We start from the raw sequence: 15,621 nt of genomic DNA, 5'->3' as shown, positions 1-15,621 counted from the left end.
TCATGTTTTTCTATATTTAAGAATTGATGTTCCATGAATCTATTCATCAATATTAGATCGAATTGAATCTAAAAAAAACAAAAACATTGAATTGAAATAGTTTTATATTGTTTCAAATAATTAATGATGTCCTGTAACATTATTTAAACGAATTTTTACACGTATATTTGCGGTTCGGCATTCATGGGCTAATGATTGAATGTTCGGTTTAAAGGTACTGATTTATCGATTCGCTCAGCCAATCAGATGTCTCCCTGAGGGCGGGGCCAACTTGTTGACTGTGCCTTTTCGTTTCGCCTGCCACTGCGCAGGCGCATACCGGCGGACGAAGATGGTGCTCATCAAGGAATAGTGAGTCTGACGTGTTGGTTTTTTTCTCCTCCTAATCGTGGTTTTGGCGCATTTTCGGGCTTATTAGCTTGCGGCGAACACGCAGCTTGTTGTGATCGCTGTGCTTCGCTGGCTTTCTCGCCATATGAGCCTCCAAAAGACATCTTGAAGAGCGGGCGGGTTAACGGACGCTGTTAACGGGACACCGGTCTTTTTAAGGCGTTGCTAGTGAAAAGCTATTGCTAGCCGCTAAAGTGGACAATTAGCCTCCGATTCAGTGCAACTCGTGTATAAAAAGCACATACACAGCGTCGCGTTTAGCCAGTTTAACATTTGCGCGTAGGCGTGCTAACCCCACTAGCTTCGGCTAACCGGTTAGCATCTCATTAGAACCCCAAAGTGCCGTAATGTTAAGCTTTTGCGGGACAGATTAAGGCTCCGTCGGATTTAGCCGTAAATGCTAGCAGGCTAGGCTAGGAGCTTCGGTAGCAGGCAGCTAGCGACACAACACTTCCCCGGACCCTCTCAACGTAGACATTTCCCAAAATCTGACACTATTGTTAACTGTATAAACGAGTATAGGGTTGCCTGCCGACGCTTTCCCAATATATTTGTGGAAGGAGGACGCGGAAACTGGGCTGTTACGTTGCCGGCACTCGCATGGCAATTAGCCCCATTTTTGATTGGGCGAGATTTAATGCCGTCTGTTAGCAAGGCTAATCTGTGAAGCAACAGGGCGCGTCAGATTAAACTCGGGAGTTTACATAACTACTAACTCAACTAATAATTATGTGTCAAGCTGCTCAAGCAGGTGACTTAACCTGTCGTTCAACCAACCAAAGAGCACAAAACAACATTTCCAGCTCCTTGCTAAAAAGTACAACTATAAATATCCTTACTGTAGTCAGATGAAATAAATCAAAACTGACCACTCAGGTGAAGCAACTAACTACCCTTTTGTAAAAGTGTTTTTTCAAAACTTTTGGAAAATGGGTTTGGGGCCCATAATGATCAGGGTTTTTTTTCTTTTTGGACCAGTAAAATTCTGTAATTTGATTTTATTGAGCGAGCACAACTTTTGTTGAGCCAAGGCGCATATTTTAAGTTTGGAAAATCTCATACATACACCAGACAAAAATGTCACAATAAGTGGACACGTGACTTATTTATTTTGAAGTGGTTATTTTGCCGTGAATCGCGCACCAGTGTGTCCTAGCTCGTGGCTTAATGGTTATGGCAGTTACCCTGTAAACCAGTGGTGTCCGAACTCGGTCCGCAAGGGCGGCAGTCCTGCGGGTTTGGGATGTTTCTCTGCTACAACGCACTTGTGCCAATGAACAGGATCGTTATCAGGCTTTTGCGGAGCTTGCTGAAGAGCTTCAGGTGTGTTGGAGAAGAGAAACATCCAAAACCTGCAGGACTCTGGTCCTCAACATCAGAGTTTGGACACCACTGCTCTAAGTGCATGGACACGGTTTGAATCCCCTATTGTACTTTTTTTTTTTGTAACTACAATTTCTTAACCAGCGTATATGTTCTGAGGGTTAGGGTGCTAATGCTGATAACTTAATAATAATAATTTCCCATGGCACACCTTTAAGAGCACTCAAGGCACTCCATGTGCCCCCCGGCACACTCTTGGAGAATCACTGAGCTCGCTAATGACTAAAGTCATGACTGAGATTTATTTCGGGGAAGTAAAAAAAAAAAAGAAGAAGCTAAAAATCTATCGAATGCAGCCAGCTCAACAGATTCAGAGGAAATAAAACAACTCTGGTGAAGTGACTGTTAACTAACTTTAGGTTTAGGTCCAGTGGTCCACAAGAGACAGTGACACCAGTCAGTGTTTGTTGTTGCGTTAAAATTGTGTACTGTACATGTCATACTTAGAAGTTTATCTGTAGCTGTTAATGTCAGACATTAACAGCTACAGATAAAGCCATTCCCACACCATGTTAATACTTGGGCGGGGGCGCCCAAGTAAACTGGCCGTCGCCCAAGAAGGTTTCAAGAAAATGTTACTTATTTTAAAACTATAAGGCGCACTTAAATTTAAATTAAAGTTGCGAGGAGCATTGGAGCGATCCACCAAAACTGGGAGGCTGCGCCGGCTGGACGAGTTACGCCGCGGTATGTGAATGGATTGTGAACGCCCGTCAAAGGGATTGCAACATGAAAAATCAACTTTTTGTAGCTTTTAGCCACGTTCAAATGCTAATTCCTCACCAAAAACATGACCAAAGTTGTGTTTTCCTCCTTTGGCCCCTGTATGAGAAATTCGAGGTTATTCTGCTCTCCAAGCACCCCAGCCCCTCCCAACCCGAGTTGGCACGGTTTGACGTCATTGCGTGCGGCCCCACCCCCGCCCCGCCTCTGCGGCCTAAACGCACGCCCACTTTCTTTGAGACCTCCCTCCATGGGATATTGACAAAAGTAGCCTTTATCAATAAACATTCTGTCCAGATGAATTCAAAGCAATCAATTATCCTTCACTTTTGCGATGCCAAAGTGCAATGACAATTGACCGTCTTAAAATCCCAGAAAGGGTTCCGGCTGGCACTTGTGTAAACGACAAGTACAACTTATTGCGCTGCTGTGCATGACTGCACGAATGGCGTCGTGGTTAGCACGCTCCCTCTTCTCCGCTCCTCCACTACGATTTCTTGCGGCAAGCAGCGTTTTGTTTCAAATGTTTATGGCAGAATTGAACCTCCATCCAATTTCCACATGTAAAGAAGACACGGTTGTACTGCAACGGCTGGTTGGTCCTGCAGCAGAGGGGCGCGGCAACCACACGAGGAGAGGCGGGGTTTTACTCAAACGGGCGTTTTGCTTCCGCATTGGAAAAGTAGCCAGCAAAATACCTAATATTTCATAAAAAAAAAATACATTGCGATTGTGTCAAAGGTAAGATTTCATCATTATAAGCCTAACTGTGGACGGGCTTAAAATACACGATGTAGTCCCTTTTAAAGTGCACAGCAACGAATAACGTGAGTACCGTGAGTTAAATAGTTGAATTATAAAGTACAAGTGAACTCACTATTTTGCTCCAGTTGGCGTTTTAGAACACATGGTAGAATGCTTGCGACCGTATTTGAGCATACATGCTACCGTTTGTTTTTAGCATGCACGCGCCAAGTATGGTATAGTATGGCTCGTTGCAGCTGCAGTTACCTACAGTTAGCCACCAGTAGCTCTGCGTGCGTGCGTGTGTGTGTGTGTGCGTGAAATTGAAAAAAAACCAAGGCAAACTGTCAGTGCAAGATATGAAGTGTAAAATGACAATACTTTTTTTGCCGCCACCCGCCCAAGTCGATTTCAAATCTGTGGGAAACTGTCTTATTTACATCGAAGCTATTATTTGAATTGATATCGCCATAATCACACCTGTTTTTTTTTTGTGTGCCCGCAGTCGAGTGGTGTTGCCCATTTCTGTCGAAGAGGTGAGTGTCATTGCATGAACAAGTCCATACTGAATTGTTATGCTGCGTGTAATAACGATGGCAAATGTTCAATAATCTGACCTCCAAGATGGATTTTTGCTATAGCCCAGCAGTCAGGAATGCAGCAATTCGCCATCATCATTTTGACGCTTCGTTTGCTCTCATTCACGTTTCACCTTGTTTTCCTCTCGCGAACCCATGCTCAGTAATGCCCTTAAGACAAATCAAGTGCAGCAGTGTGACCTCACAAGCTCTAATTGCCACACTGAGAACTGAGATTAGTTTTGGCAGGGTGAAAAGAGCCTGCAAGGTGGAACTTGTACCATTTTATATATATATATATATATATATATATATATATATATATATATATATATATATTATATATTATATATATTATATATATATATTATATTATATATATATATTATATATATATATTATATATATATATTATATATATATATTATATATATATATTATATATATATATTATATATATTATATATATTATATTATATATATATATTATATATATATATTATATATATATAATATTATATATATATTATATATATATATTATATATATTATATATATATATATATTATATATATATATATTATATATATATATTATATATATATATATTATATATATATATTATATATATTATATATATATATAATATATATTATATATATTATATATATATAATATATATATATATATATTATATATATATATTATATATATATATTATATATATAAAGCAAAATAAAATAATTTATATGATGTTATATTATAAGGATCATAAAAAGATGCATTTTTACGGGGCTAAGTCATTTGAGCTGAGGCTGTGCTTTCTGCTGCCAGTATCAAGTGGGCCAGCTATATTCCGTTGCCGAGGCCAGCAAGAATGAGACGGGCGGCGGCGAGGGCATCGAGGTGCTGAAGAACGAACCCTACGAGGAGGACGGCGAGAAGGGACAGTTTACGCACAAAATCTACCACCTAAAGAGGCCCGTCTGCCACTCTCACTCTTGGACTTTAACGCTCGCCCTTCGTCGCCTTCTCACCGGTGCTCTTTTGTCTTTTGCCCCCCTGCAGTAAAGTCCCAGGATACGTGAGGATGCTCGCGCCAGAGTCGGCGTTCGTTTTTCACGAAAAGGCCTGGAACGCGTACCCGTACTGTCGCACCGGTAAGTCGCAAGACACATTGGGGTGTGTTGATTAGTGAACAATGTGTTATATGTATACAGAGTAACATCTGAAATGGAATAAAAACGTCCTTAAAAAAAAAAACAATCTGTGTCCAGTGTGAAATTGTAGACTCAGGCGGTGTGTTACATTCTTATTTGTCAAGATAAGACTTAATTCATACCACAGTGGAGCAATTAACTGATTAAAAAATCCCAAGATCCCAAACGGAGGGGGCATTCTAAGTATTATATCATTGCTGTCCTGTGAAAAACACTTCTTTCAATTATTATTATTTTTTAATGTTTTTGGGATATCTGCGTTCAGTTTCATCCATTAAATGAAAAAAAAAAAGAAGACAAAATTGGACATAAGTGTTCTTCACAGGACAATGACAATACTATAAATAAAGATGAGTTAATACACAACCGGTTCAGTCCAGTTGTAATCGATTCAGCACACACTGGGGGTGCACTATAGATACAGTAAACAATATACATTTGGCCCACGGTGTCGATTTGGAATCTGCCGACCAATTGCGACACTTGTTTGTGGTTTTCATCAAATCTGCCTGAGTGTGAAAATGGCTTCAAGCACGTCTGACTGGGGATGTAATGATATCCAAACATCACGATACGATAAATATTAAAGATCACAAAATTGTGAGGAGGTTGGCGCTTTAAAAGAAAAAAGAGCGCGGTATTGTAAACAAACAAAAAAACTCATATTGGAAAAACAAGCACATTGTTGTGTTGTACATAACGGCAGTGAAAGAGCTTGGCCATGTCATGTCATCGCACATTTATGTACTATTGGCTCAGTGGCGCAACGTATCTTGGTCTCGTATGTAGTCTGGAATGCTGTTTGGCTGAAGCGGATGTAAAGTTTTTTGTTTAGTTCTTATATGGAAAGGTAGAAAAAGATTTGCTTGTATGACTGATTTATGGGAGTCATAGTCGCCACTATGGCTAAAACATTCCTAATTAAAATTAAGCGGAACTAATAAACTAACCACTAGAGGGTGCTAGAATTTCACAAATGGAATACAACCTTGCCTTTTTTTTGTGCTGTCAAAGTTAAAGCGTTAACTGATTAATTGATCACAAAAAAAATCCCATTAATCGATTTAGATTATCCTTTAGCGTGACAGTGGATGGCTAAGTTTAAGGTAGCACAGGTTGTGTTTGAGCAATAAACATAATTACATGCATTAAAGTAAAGCATTTAATACATGTTTGCGCATCACATTTAGAATATTTGTTTATGTCAAACTATTGGGGTTATTTTTTTTCCATTTTAATTTATGCAGGTAATTAACTGATTAGAAAAAGATAAATGTCAAAAGAATTAACACATAACCGGTGCTCTTCAAATTTGGCAGGAAAAAATGTTGTTTGAAAAAAAAAGAAGCCTTTTTTGTTAAGCGATTAATCGTGATTAATCAAAATTCTCAGATGTGATAAATCTGATTTTTTTTAAATTATCGTTTGAGAGCTCTACTTTTTTTCTTTTTTTTTAACAGATGTGCTGCTTTTAATGTCGTGACTGGATGACAACGATATTAAGGCCATTTTAATGCTGCTACTTTGATACTGCCTTTTGCGTCTCATCCCGAGGTGCTAAGCTAACTTGCTCCATACCAGCCACGAGCTGCAGCTGGCTGGCTAGCTAGCTAGCAGGGTGTGAAGCCACTTCCCCAAATCTTTCATCCTCCCTTTTAATGCAAATGTGATCAAAGTGACGATTCATGACACTAACAGATTTTGTCTTTCTTTCCTCCCGCCGCCTGCTGCAGTCGTGACGGTGAGTGTCATCTTTCTCTTTCGCGGCACGCGTTAGCGGTAGCGCCATCTGTCTTGTGCCGAGCGCGAGGACGCGCCATTGCGCTGCAGTGGTGAAAAGCAGCATGGCGGCTACCTAAACGCCTTATTGGTTGATTGGATTTAGTGCTAATTCCCGGCCTCCATTCATGGCGCGCTTGCTAAATCACTTGGCAGAGATCAGCTACAACTGTCAACACGGCCTGCTAACGTCAACTTTATTCTTATAAGATCATATCTTGTTCTAAAAAAAAAAGCATAACTTTATTCCTTTGCAAAATATCACTTTTTGTTTCAAAATGACCGCTTTCTCATCAAATGACAGCATATTTTTTTATCCTCATAAAATTAGCTTTCATATCGGAGTACAACTTCATTCTCACCAGATTATTACTTTTTTGTAGGGGGGGGGGGCAAAGAAGCATTAAATTCAGCCACACTTGTCAATAGAGATTTTGACCTGATAATCTCCTCTGCCGCCTCACAGAACGAATACATGAAAGACGACTTTGAGATCAAGATCGAGACGTGGCACAAGCCGGACATGGGAACAGTCGAAAACGTGAGTCAGCGGAGAGAGAAACAAACGGTAAATTGCTTCCTGGGTGTTGTGACGCTGACTGTGATGTCATCGTGTGTCACGTGTCAGGCGCACGACCTGGATGAGCCGACGTGGAGAAGCGTGGAGGTGGTTCCCATCGACATCGCGAACAAAGAGGAAGTGGCGCCAGGCGTGAGTTCTCAACTGCTCAAAACAAACTCTGTCATGCTGATGGCAGAAAACGTTGCTATATGTCGTCAACAACTGCATCTGAAATAGAGCCAAGAAATACAAACACATTGGAAATAAGATGAGAAGTACGACAGCGTATTAGGGGCCGCGTATAAATATTTATATAAATTGATCTACGTATGAATATAAATATTTTTTGTGAGGACGGAAACAATATTCAGAGAGAAAAACTCGGAAATTTGCCACTTGGTGGTTAATGGGACACCGTTTCTAAAAGGAAAAGGCAGGATGGAGGCGGGTTCATTCTTAATTGAAACTTTACTCGTCATGCACGGCAGCTAGAGCGACAACACTTCCTGATCGCCTACCAGCTGACTAAACACTAACCAATCAGAAGCTAGCATACTTTAGGTAAATGCAAGTGAATGACGGAGAGAAGCAGATTCGACACGTCAACTTGGATACTTGTATCAAAAAAAAAAAAAAAAATAGTATGAATGTGTAAATAATAATTCTGGAAAGGTAAATATTTATTTTTAACAAATTAACTTAAACGCTTGATCCTCAGGGTGTGTGTACTTTCGCAAAGCGAGGCGTCTTTGTCGCCAGCAGTACCGTACGCTTCAAAGTGTGAACGCTTAACATGATACGGTTAAAGCCATTACGAGCTTCTTATTTTCAAAACCCGACCGAAAAAGTATCGGCACAAACATCCGAGTAACACGCTTACGCGTATTTCTTGTAAGTTTCTGAGGTTTTTCTCTCACAAATGTGTTATTTTTTTTCTCCGCATATTGCCCCCGCCCTCTAAAAAAACCCGATATTTATAGGCGGCCATAGCACGCCGTTGTAGAGGAGCAGCATCTGCGTGGCGGCGTTGTCGCAGATATTTGGTCAGTCTTCACACCTTACGTGACACTCGTGCTGGTTTCAACTCAAAAAGGACGCATTCGGGTGCTTCTCCCGCTTTGAGCCGCAGCTTGTCACACGAGGCTGCGTGCAGTAATGACTTAAGTGGATCAGCGCGGAGGTGCGGCTTAAAGCGCCACGTCCATCTGCTGCCCCCCCCCAACTGACCTGCCGGATTAAAACAGCACCACGCGAGAAGAACAAAACCCACTTTTAGCGTCTTCACTGTTGTGGCAAACCTCCCATAGTTATGTTGTGCAGGTCCATCAAATGTTTACACGTTCCTGTTGTGTTACTAGGTTTGGTGATGTATAAAAAAATTAGGCTGAGGTGAATCATTTGGAAACTGAATCCACCATTGTGAGTTTGTGACCTTAAACCTGCGCAACCCAATTCGGAAAAACTTTTTTGGTTTCGTTTTGTTTTTTTTGTTTGTGTCCATTTGTGTTATGGAACGCATGATAAAGTCTTCAGGGTGTCTTCTGGGCGAGTGTACATACTCGGTCTATAACGTGACATGTTTTCTCCTCCGCTCTCGATGGTCTTTTATTGCAGGACTACAAAGCAGAAGAAGATCCGTCCCTCTATCACTCCGTCAAAACCGGAAGAGGCCCCCTCGGCCCAGAGTGGAAGGTAGACGACACGGGCGGCAGCAAGTGAGCATCCTTGTTTTTGTGATTTTGTCAATTGCGCCTCTTTTGCCCCGCGCAGAACGAGCTGAAGACGGATTGTCCGTACATGTGCGCGTACAAGCTGGTCTCGGTCAAGTTCCGGTGGTGGGGCTTCCAAACCCGAGTGGAGAACTTCATCCACAGGGTAAACGCCATTTGCACCTGTCGGGTCTGCTTTCATGGGAGACCGACAGGAACCTGAGAATATTTGTCAGTCTGAACATTTGGACAATGTTAAGTTAAACAATGACGAGAAATGATAAATCGATGATCATTCTGGTTGCCCTTCAACCTTCAAGCGTGCCTTGAGACACAAATGTAAGATTTCACTTGGTCGCTGCTTTCGTGTCCGCAGCAAGAAAAGCGCATCTTCACCAATTTCCACCGTCAGCTCTTCTGCTGGGTGGACAAGTGGGTGGGTCTGACCATGGAGGACATCAGGCGCATGGAGGAGGAGACCCAAAGGGAGCTGGAGGAGGTAACCTTTTCCTCACTCCGCCGCTCAAAGTGCCCGGCGGAGCTTTTTAACCTTGCAATGTCACATTAGATGCGTCAGAAGGGCGACGTGCGAGGCACCTCGGCGACAGACGAGTAGACGCCGTCGCTGTAGTCAAACTCTAGAGGCAGGTCGAGTAAGTCACGCATGGAGACCGGCCGGCCGCCGCCGCCGCCGCCTGCGCCGCCGCCGCCTGCATGGAGAGCGCTGTGCTCTTTGTCTGTCCTTCATCACGCTTCAAACTCGTCTTCCTCTTCGTCATCACTCACATCTCGTTTCCTCCTCGCTGAGATTCGTTGCCGCAGCTGTCGGAATGAGGCCACTTGAGATTGGCCGTTATATCTTTTGCTTGGCCTTCCTTATCTGTGGCGCTCTTTAGCACGCATACCAGGCAATCGATCAATCAGAACTTTATTTGTAAAGCACTTTTCATACGAAAATTGTAACTCAAAGTTCTTTACAGATTAAATTAACGCTGTGGTTCTAAAAAAAAAAAAAAAAAAAAAAGTAGTTAGAAATTAATATTTTTTATTAACATTTTCAAAATATTCTTTAAATGAATTGATTTAGATTAAAAAGGAATAATTAAATAGTAAAAAAAAATGTCAGTCCACATTTTAAATTGTCAGAAAAAGACAGACGAAAGGTAGAAAACGTTTTATGTTACCTAAAAGTGTCTTTAAAAGATGAAAAGCAGAAATTGACCATAAAATATCTATGAAATTGCTACAAATGTCAGAGAATTGAAGAATGAAGGCAGAAAAAAAATAATGATAAACTAACCATAAAATGTTAGAAATCCTGAAAATGACCATAAAATGTACACAAAAATGGCCAGAGAGGCAGAAAAATCTAAAATGATTGAAAATTACACACAAAAAACACAAGACGAAATGTAGAAGAAAATGAATTTCTCCGTATTGGATGCTGCTGTCGTATTTTTCTGTTACGGTGCAGCTCTAATTAGCTCTCGGGCCGCCGTGCTTTCAACTAACACTAACGCACTGTTTCGTTCATCCCAATGTTCAAATGTTTTGTGGATCCCTGCAGATGTTTTTGTGATTTATTGGGCCTATCATGTCTCTCTTGACAGTACAGGTTGCTGAGCGCTGGCCGAGCTTGCGCGACGATGTGCGACTCCTCGGTCATAACTGGATGCAATTAGCCAAAGAGTGCATGTAATTGTTCACTTTAAGTGGACGACATAGATGGACGAAGAAAGAGACACCATTGATAGTAAATCATTTTCAGACCAGCTTAAGTGCATTTGCATCCAGAAATACGCGGTATATTTTTGTGGCCCAGTTTTTTAGGACGTAGCTTGCTAGCAAGCAAACTGGCGACGTTGATTTTACACGCGGCAAGACAGCAACCAGCCTTGTTTCTTCTTGGTCTGACTCAGGAAAAGTAGATTCGTTATTCAACGTCATTTACCTGGAACGCGACTCCATATATTTGAAGAGAAAGGGAAATACAGTCATTATTAATTATTTGTAGGGCCAGCATGTTTACAATTTTGAAACCTCCAACTGCTTGCGTTTGTCATTTGTTGTCATTTGTCATTCATTCACTTTCTCTCATCGCTTTTTCTTCTACGACGGCGTATTATTAGGGCCACGTATAAATATATATTTTTTAGAGGGCTGGAGCCATATTCTGCGGGAAATACTCGCAATTTATAAAGTGGCTATAGTCTAATGTGAGGATTCGTTGGTGGTTAACGGGACACCGTTTCTAAAAGGAAAAGGCAGGATGGAGGCGGGTTCATTCTTAATTGAAACTTTACTCGTCATGCACGGCAGCTAGAGCGACAACACTTCCTGATCGCCTACCAGCTGACTAAACACTAACCAATCAGAAGTTGGCATACTTTAGGTAAAAGCAAGTGAATGACGGAGAGCAGCAGATTCAACACGTCAACTTAGATACTTGTATAAAAAATTTTTTTTATGAATGTGTAAATAATAATTCTGGAAACATAAATGTACAAGTAAATATTTATTTTTAACAAATTAACTTAAATGCTTGATCCTCAGGGTGTGTGGACTTTCGCAAAGCGAGGCGTCTTTGTCGCCAGCAGTGCCGTACGCTTCAAAGTGTGAACGCTTAACATGATATGGTTAAAGCCATTACGAGCTTCTTATTTGAAAACGCGACCGAAAAAGTATCGGCACAAACATTACGCTACAAGTATTTCTCGTAAGTTTCTGAGGTTTTTTTCTTGCAAATCTGCCAATTTATAAAGTGGCAAATTTGCCACTTTTATTTTTGTAATATTGCCCGCGCCCTCCAAAAAACAAAATCTATTTCCACGTGGCCCTAATACGCCGTCGTACTCGGCTGTCAACTTTCCATGTGGCGCGTGTCTCGCATGCACTGTCGATTTCACTCTCATTTCTTTTTGTTTTCTTGTTTACCTCGCCCAGCTGCGTAAGACCGGTCCGATTCGAGGCACCAGTGCTGCTCACGAGCAATGAGCCAAACCATCCCGACCCCGTCTTGATGATGTCATCGGAGACACGCCCACCACCACCACCATTACCACCACCACAACCACCGCCGCCCGCCAGGAGGAAAGTGGCCCCTGGCCCCCCCGCTGCTGTACAGACCCCTCCCCACTCTGCTCCAACAACAAAACAACAACCTGGTTTTGCATATATAAATATATATATTATATATACGTACACAAAGACAAAAAAAACCCTCTTTGCACAGACGTGATTTGCCTGAAATGTAAATGATAGTTGGCGATTCCGACGGACTGGTTTTGTTTTTACTCTTAACGTGGAGCCTTTTAAATTGACCATTAGGAGACGGAATGTGCTTTTAGACGTCGAAGGTCTTCACCAAAATTGGGCGACCATTTTTATGATGATCTCCCCCCATTGTTGTTATTCTACGTGTTTGTCTGTACTTCAACGCAGTATTTTGTGCGTGTTGTCGGGAGGCAGCCCGGCCCGCGAATGGCGAGCGCTCGCAACTGGTCGCAACTGGTCGCTACTGAGGCGAGCGGGCGGGCGGGCGGGCGTTCTCCCGACTTAGCTTTACCCCGAGACCGCCTCCACCACCACCTGTATGAAAGATGTCACATCCGTTTTTGTTAGCACCCGCGTCCAGGCACCGTTTGCGGGTGCGGCGTCAGAGTTGGGCCTGTCGTCTTTTTAAGTGTCGTGCGGTCGTTTTGGCCACTTTTGAAGTCGTACTCGCGCGAGGCACATTCCACTTAAGTCCAGGACTTTTGACGAGCGCTCAAATGTATAATCGTGCTCGATATACGATGGGAAGTGACGTAGGCGCGTCCTATAATTGCTGTAATGTCACCATAGCGAGCACCTTGCCTAATGAAAATCGATGCGACGACTGTGCTTGGAATAATACCTGAAGACCAGCAGTCGCTTCCATGTCTTCTTCTTTTAAGTGACTGCTGGATCACATCTCTATGGTGTATAGCGCCACCTACAGCAACAGAGTCCGTTCTCAATATTCGCAAAAGAAGAACAGATGGAGAAGTCGCTTGTCCGTTTTGCACATTTTCAGTAAATTCGCTTACAAATTTTGAAACAATTGGATGGAAACCTGACTACTGTTAAAAAGAAAAAGTTTCTTGGTTTTACCGTTTTTTTTGTAGCAGTAGGATGGGCTGCGTTCACCAAAAAGTGGAAATAATGAGCCTTTTGTGAAAAACGTCAAGCAGAAAAGTTACTTTGTAAAAACAAATTTTTGATTTTGTGACTCCTCAAATTGTAAAACAAAAAGACTAAAATAAGAACTACTGATGTTTGTTTTTAGATATGTACACAGATGCACACCTCAAAGTTGAGCGTCAGTTGTTTTATTACACGCCATTTGTCATCATTTGTCACAATGACGTCACCCTCTTTCAACTTCCGACTGCGACAAATGCTGGTTTCAAATGTGAGGTGCCTAAACTTGTCCGACTTGCAACGTGTGGACATTTTTCTCCCCTCAACCGACGTGACAAACCGAAATGAATCGCCCAATCTTTTATCTTCTACATGCTCACGTACTAAAGCGAATGAAATTGCTAATCGATTAGTTTGTCATGATAGCACGATGGAAATAATCCATCTGGATTTGGTTGGAATGTCCTCGCGTGAGTACGCCCTTAGAAGTATGAGCTCGAGCGCGTGCGCGTGCGCGTGAATCGAGGTCGAGACCAGCTGTGTTTTTTCGACTAGCTTCAGCGGCTAACTAGCTGAAGGCTTTGGAAGTTGTGGTGTTTGTCATAAGTGTACTTTTGGGACCGCTTTTCACGTGTGGTTTGATACTGTACTGCTAACATGGCTTTTAATTCGCGTTTGCGAAGCGTGACCCAAAAAAACCAAACAAAAAAAAACAGCGAGCCGCCGCAGTCTCGTTCGTTCCTTTATTGTCACCAGTTAATCGTGTGTGTTGCTCCAACTGCCATCCAAGTCGAGGATGGAAATCCCATTGAGCGTTGATTCCATATCCTTCATGTCCAGTGTCAGGTCTGTGAATTACGTAGTGTGCATTTTCATCACTAGTAAAACAATTGAGCGCAGTAATAGAACGATGCTGTAGTGCTAGTAATTTTTGTCCCATTTACGGAGCCCCTCTGGTGCCAGGGTCTATTTTTATTTTTTATTTGGCCAATATGAGATATATATATATTTATATATTATATATTTATTAATATATATATATATATATATATAATAATATATATATAATAATATATATATAATATATATATAATAATATATATAATAATATATATATATATATATATAATAATATATATATATAATATATATATATATATATAATAATATATATATATCTGTGCGCCACTAGTATGACTTGTGGCATAAATTCAATCAGTTGCATCTTGTGCTTCACTAGTCGGACTTGTAGTGTGCAGATTGCCTAGTTGGACAAGGCTACTAGTATGTTGGATATGGAGTAAATGCTCAAACAGCTGTCATGTGATGGCTGCATTAACAACAAAAAACAATGCAGGGTGTTTTTTTCTTTCTCTTTTCTTCAACCTGTTGAAACCTCACACGGCAACACAAACGGACGACATGTTAGCATGTTCTCATTTTCCCTTTTGTTTGTTTTGATTTGCTTTCTGTGTGTTTGATAAGGGAAATCATTTTGATAAAAAAAAAAAGAATGATGCCAGCTGAGGTTTGACTGTGACGGGAGGACGAGAAGCAGAGGCAACCACGGCAACAAAAAAAGGTTTTTTTCATTGATGGAAGGACTGGTCACAAAGGCAACATTCAGGGGTATCAATAGTGAATGTATAATTATTAGTTCCTTATTTTCATTAATTGTCACAGTTGGCTAGCTGTGACTGAAGGTCTAGACAACGGAACACAACAGAATATCTAATAAATTTCAACAAATGAGTCTGTGTGCTGCTTGTTTTATTTTGATGGCTAATTATTGTTTTTGCCAAGCATTTATGTTGCATCAACTTCCACAGAAATACAGAATCAAAATTTAAAAATAAAAACGTTGATTTATCGCCCAGCCCTATTATGCTGAAATGCGTATTTGTAACACGGCTTGAGATGTCAAAATGACATGATTTCATACTTCATTTAGAATAGTTGTAGGATTTATTTCCCATTCATTTTTTTCATGCAAGAGGGCTGACGTCGTTTGATTCATTATGCGCAACCGTTGGATGCTAATATTGTGATCATTTTGTACTCACGTCAATAAAGTAAAATAAATAATAGAATATGTCATACTCAGCAGAGATGCTGATCATTAAATGTATTACAATGCGCATATTGCTACTGATGTGTTTTGCGCGCCGAAGTTGCCAGTTATTGAGTTTTGTCTGACTAACCAATCACAGAATGGAAAAATGTGACGTCATTGGCGGCCAGCCTCCCACTAACCCTGAGCAGATTAAAGTATAACATGGCAACAAGTCGAAGATGAAATCTGATTGGACCAAAAAATAAAATAAAATCTCATATCCAAATAAAACTATTGGAAGCAGTTCAGCCAAGAGAAA

General features: G+C 41.1%; 1 protein-coding gene across 2 annotated transcripts; it reads left to right on the top strand.

The window, feature by feature from the left end:
* Window positions 1-276: 276 nt before the first annotated feature.
* pitpnb (phosphatidylinositol transfer protein, beta) lies at window positions 277-15,001 on the top strand. Of its 2 annotated transcripts, XM_086096749.1 has the most exons (12): window positions 277-351; window positions 3,746-3,776; window positions 4,653-4,798; window positions 4,887-4,978; window positions 6,772-6,779; window positions 7,284-7,358; window positions 7,446-7,529; window positions 8,994-9,071; window positions 9,150-9,254; window positions 9,465-9,587; window positions 9,657-9,741; window positions 12,032-15,001. In XM_086096749.1, exons 1-11 carry the CDS (start codon window positions 332-334, stop codon window positions 9,702-9,704), a joined length of 810 nt encoding a protein of 269 aa, XP_085952875.1. In that variant the 5' UTR covers window positions 277-331; the 3' UTR covers window positions 9,705-9,741; window positions 12,032-15,001. The 2 variants fall into 2 exon arrangements, with proteins under 2 accessions (XP_085952875.1, XP_085952874.1); XM_086096748.1 differs by lacking the exon at window positions 9,657-9,741.
* Window positions 15,002-15,621: the final 620 nt, after the last annotated feature.

This window comes from Leptonotus elevatus, chromosome 15, assembly GCF_054856555.1.
Source record: "Leptonotus elevatus isolate MCC_2025b chromosome 15, RoL_Lele_1.0, whole genome shotgun sequence".
NCBI classification, from domain to species: domain Eukaryota; kingdom Metazoa; phylum Chordata; class Actinopteri; order Syngnathiformes; family Syngnathidae; genus Leptonotus; species Leptonotus elevatus.
The sequence above is the reverse complement of the archived record's forward strand: the minus strand, read 5'-3'. Positions and strand labels throughout refer to the sequence as shown.

What these genes read in the sequence shown, in the direction of transcription:
- pitpnb (XM_086096748.1), top strand. Translation starts at nt 332, where the DNA reads ATGGTGCTCATCAAGGAATA. An exon ending in ATGGTGCTCATCAAGGAATA is followed by an intron (nt 352 to 3,745) that starts GTGAGTCTGACG and finishes GTGTGCCCGCAG; the next exon opens with TCGAGTGGTGTTGCCCATTT. An exon ending in CCCAAAGGGAGCTGGAGGAG is followed by an intron (nt 9,588 to 12,031) that starts GTAACCTTTTCC and finishes TACCTCGCCCAG; the next exon opens with CTGCGTAAGACCGGTCCGAT.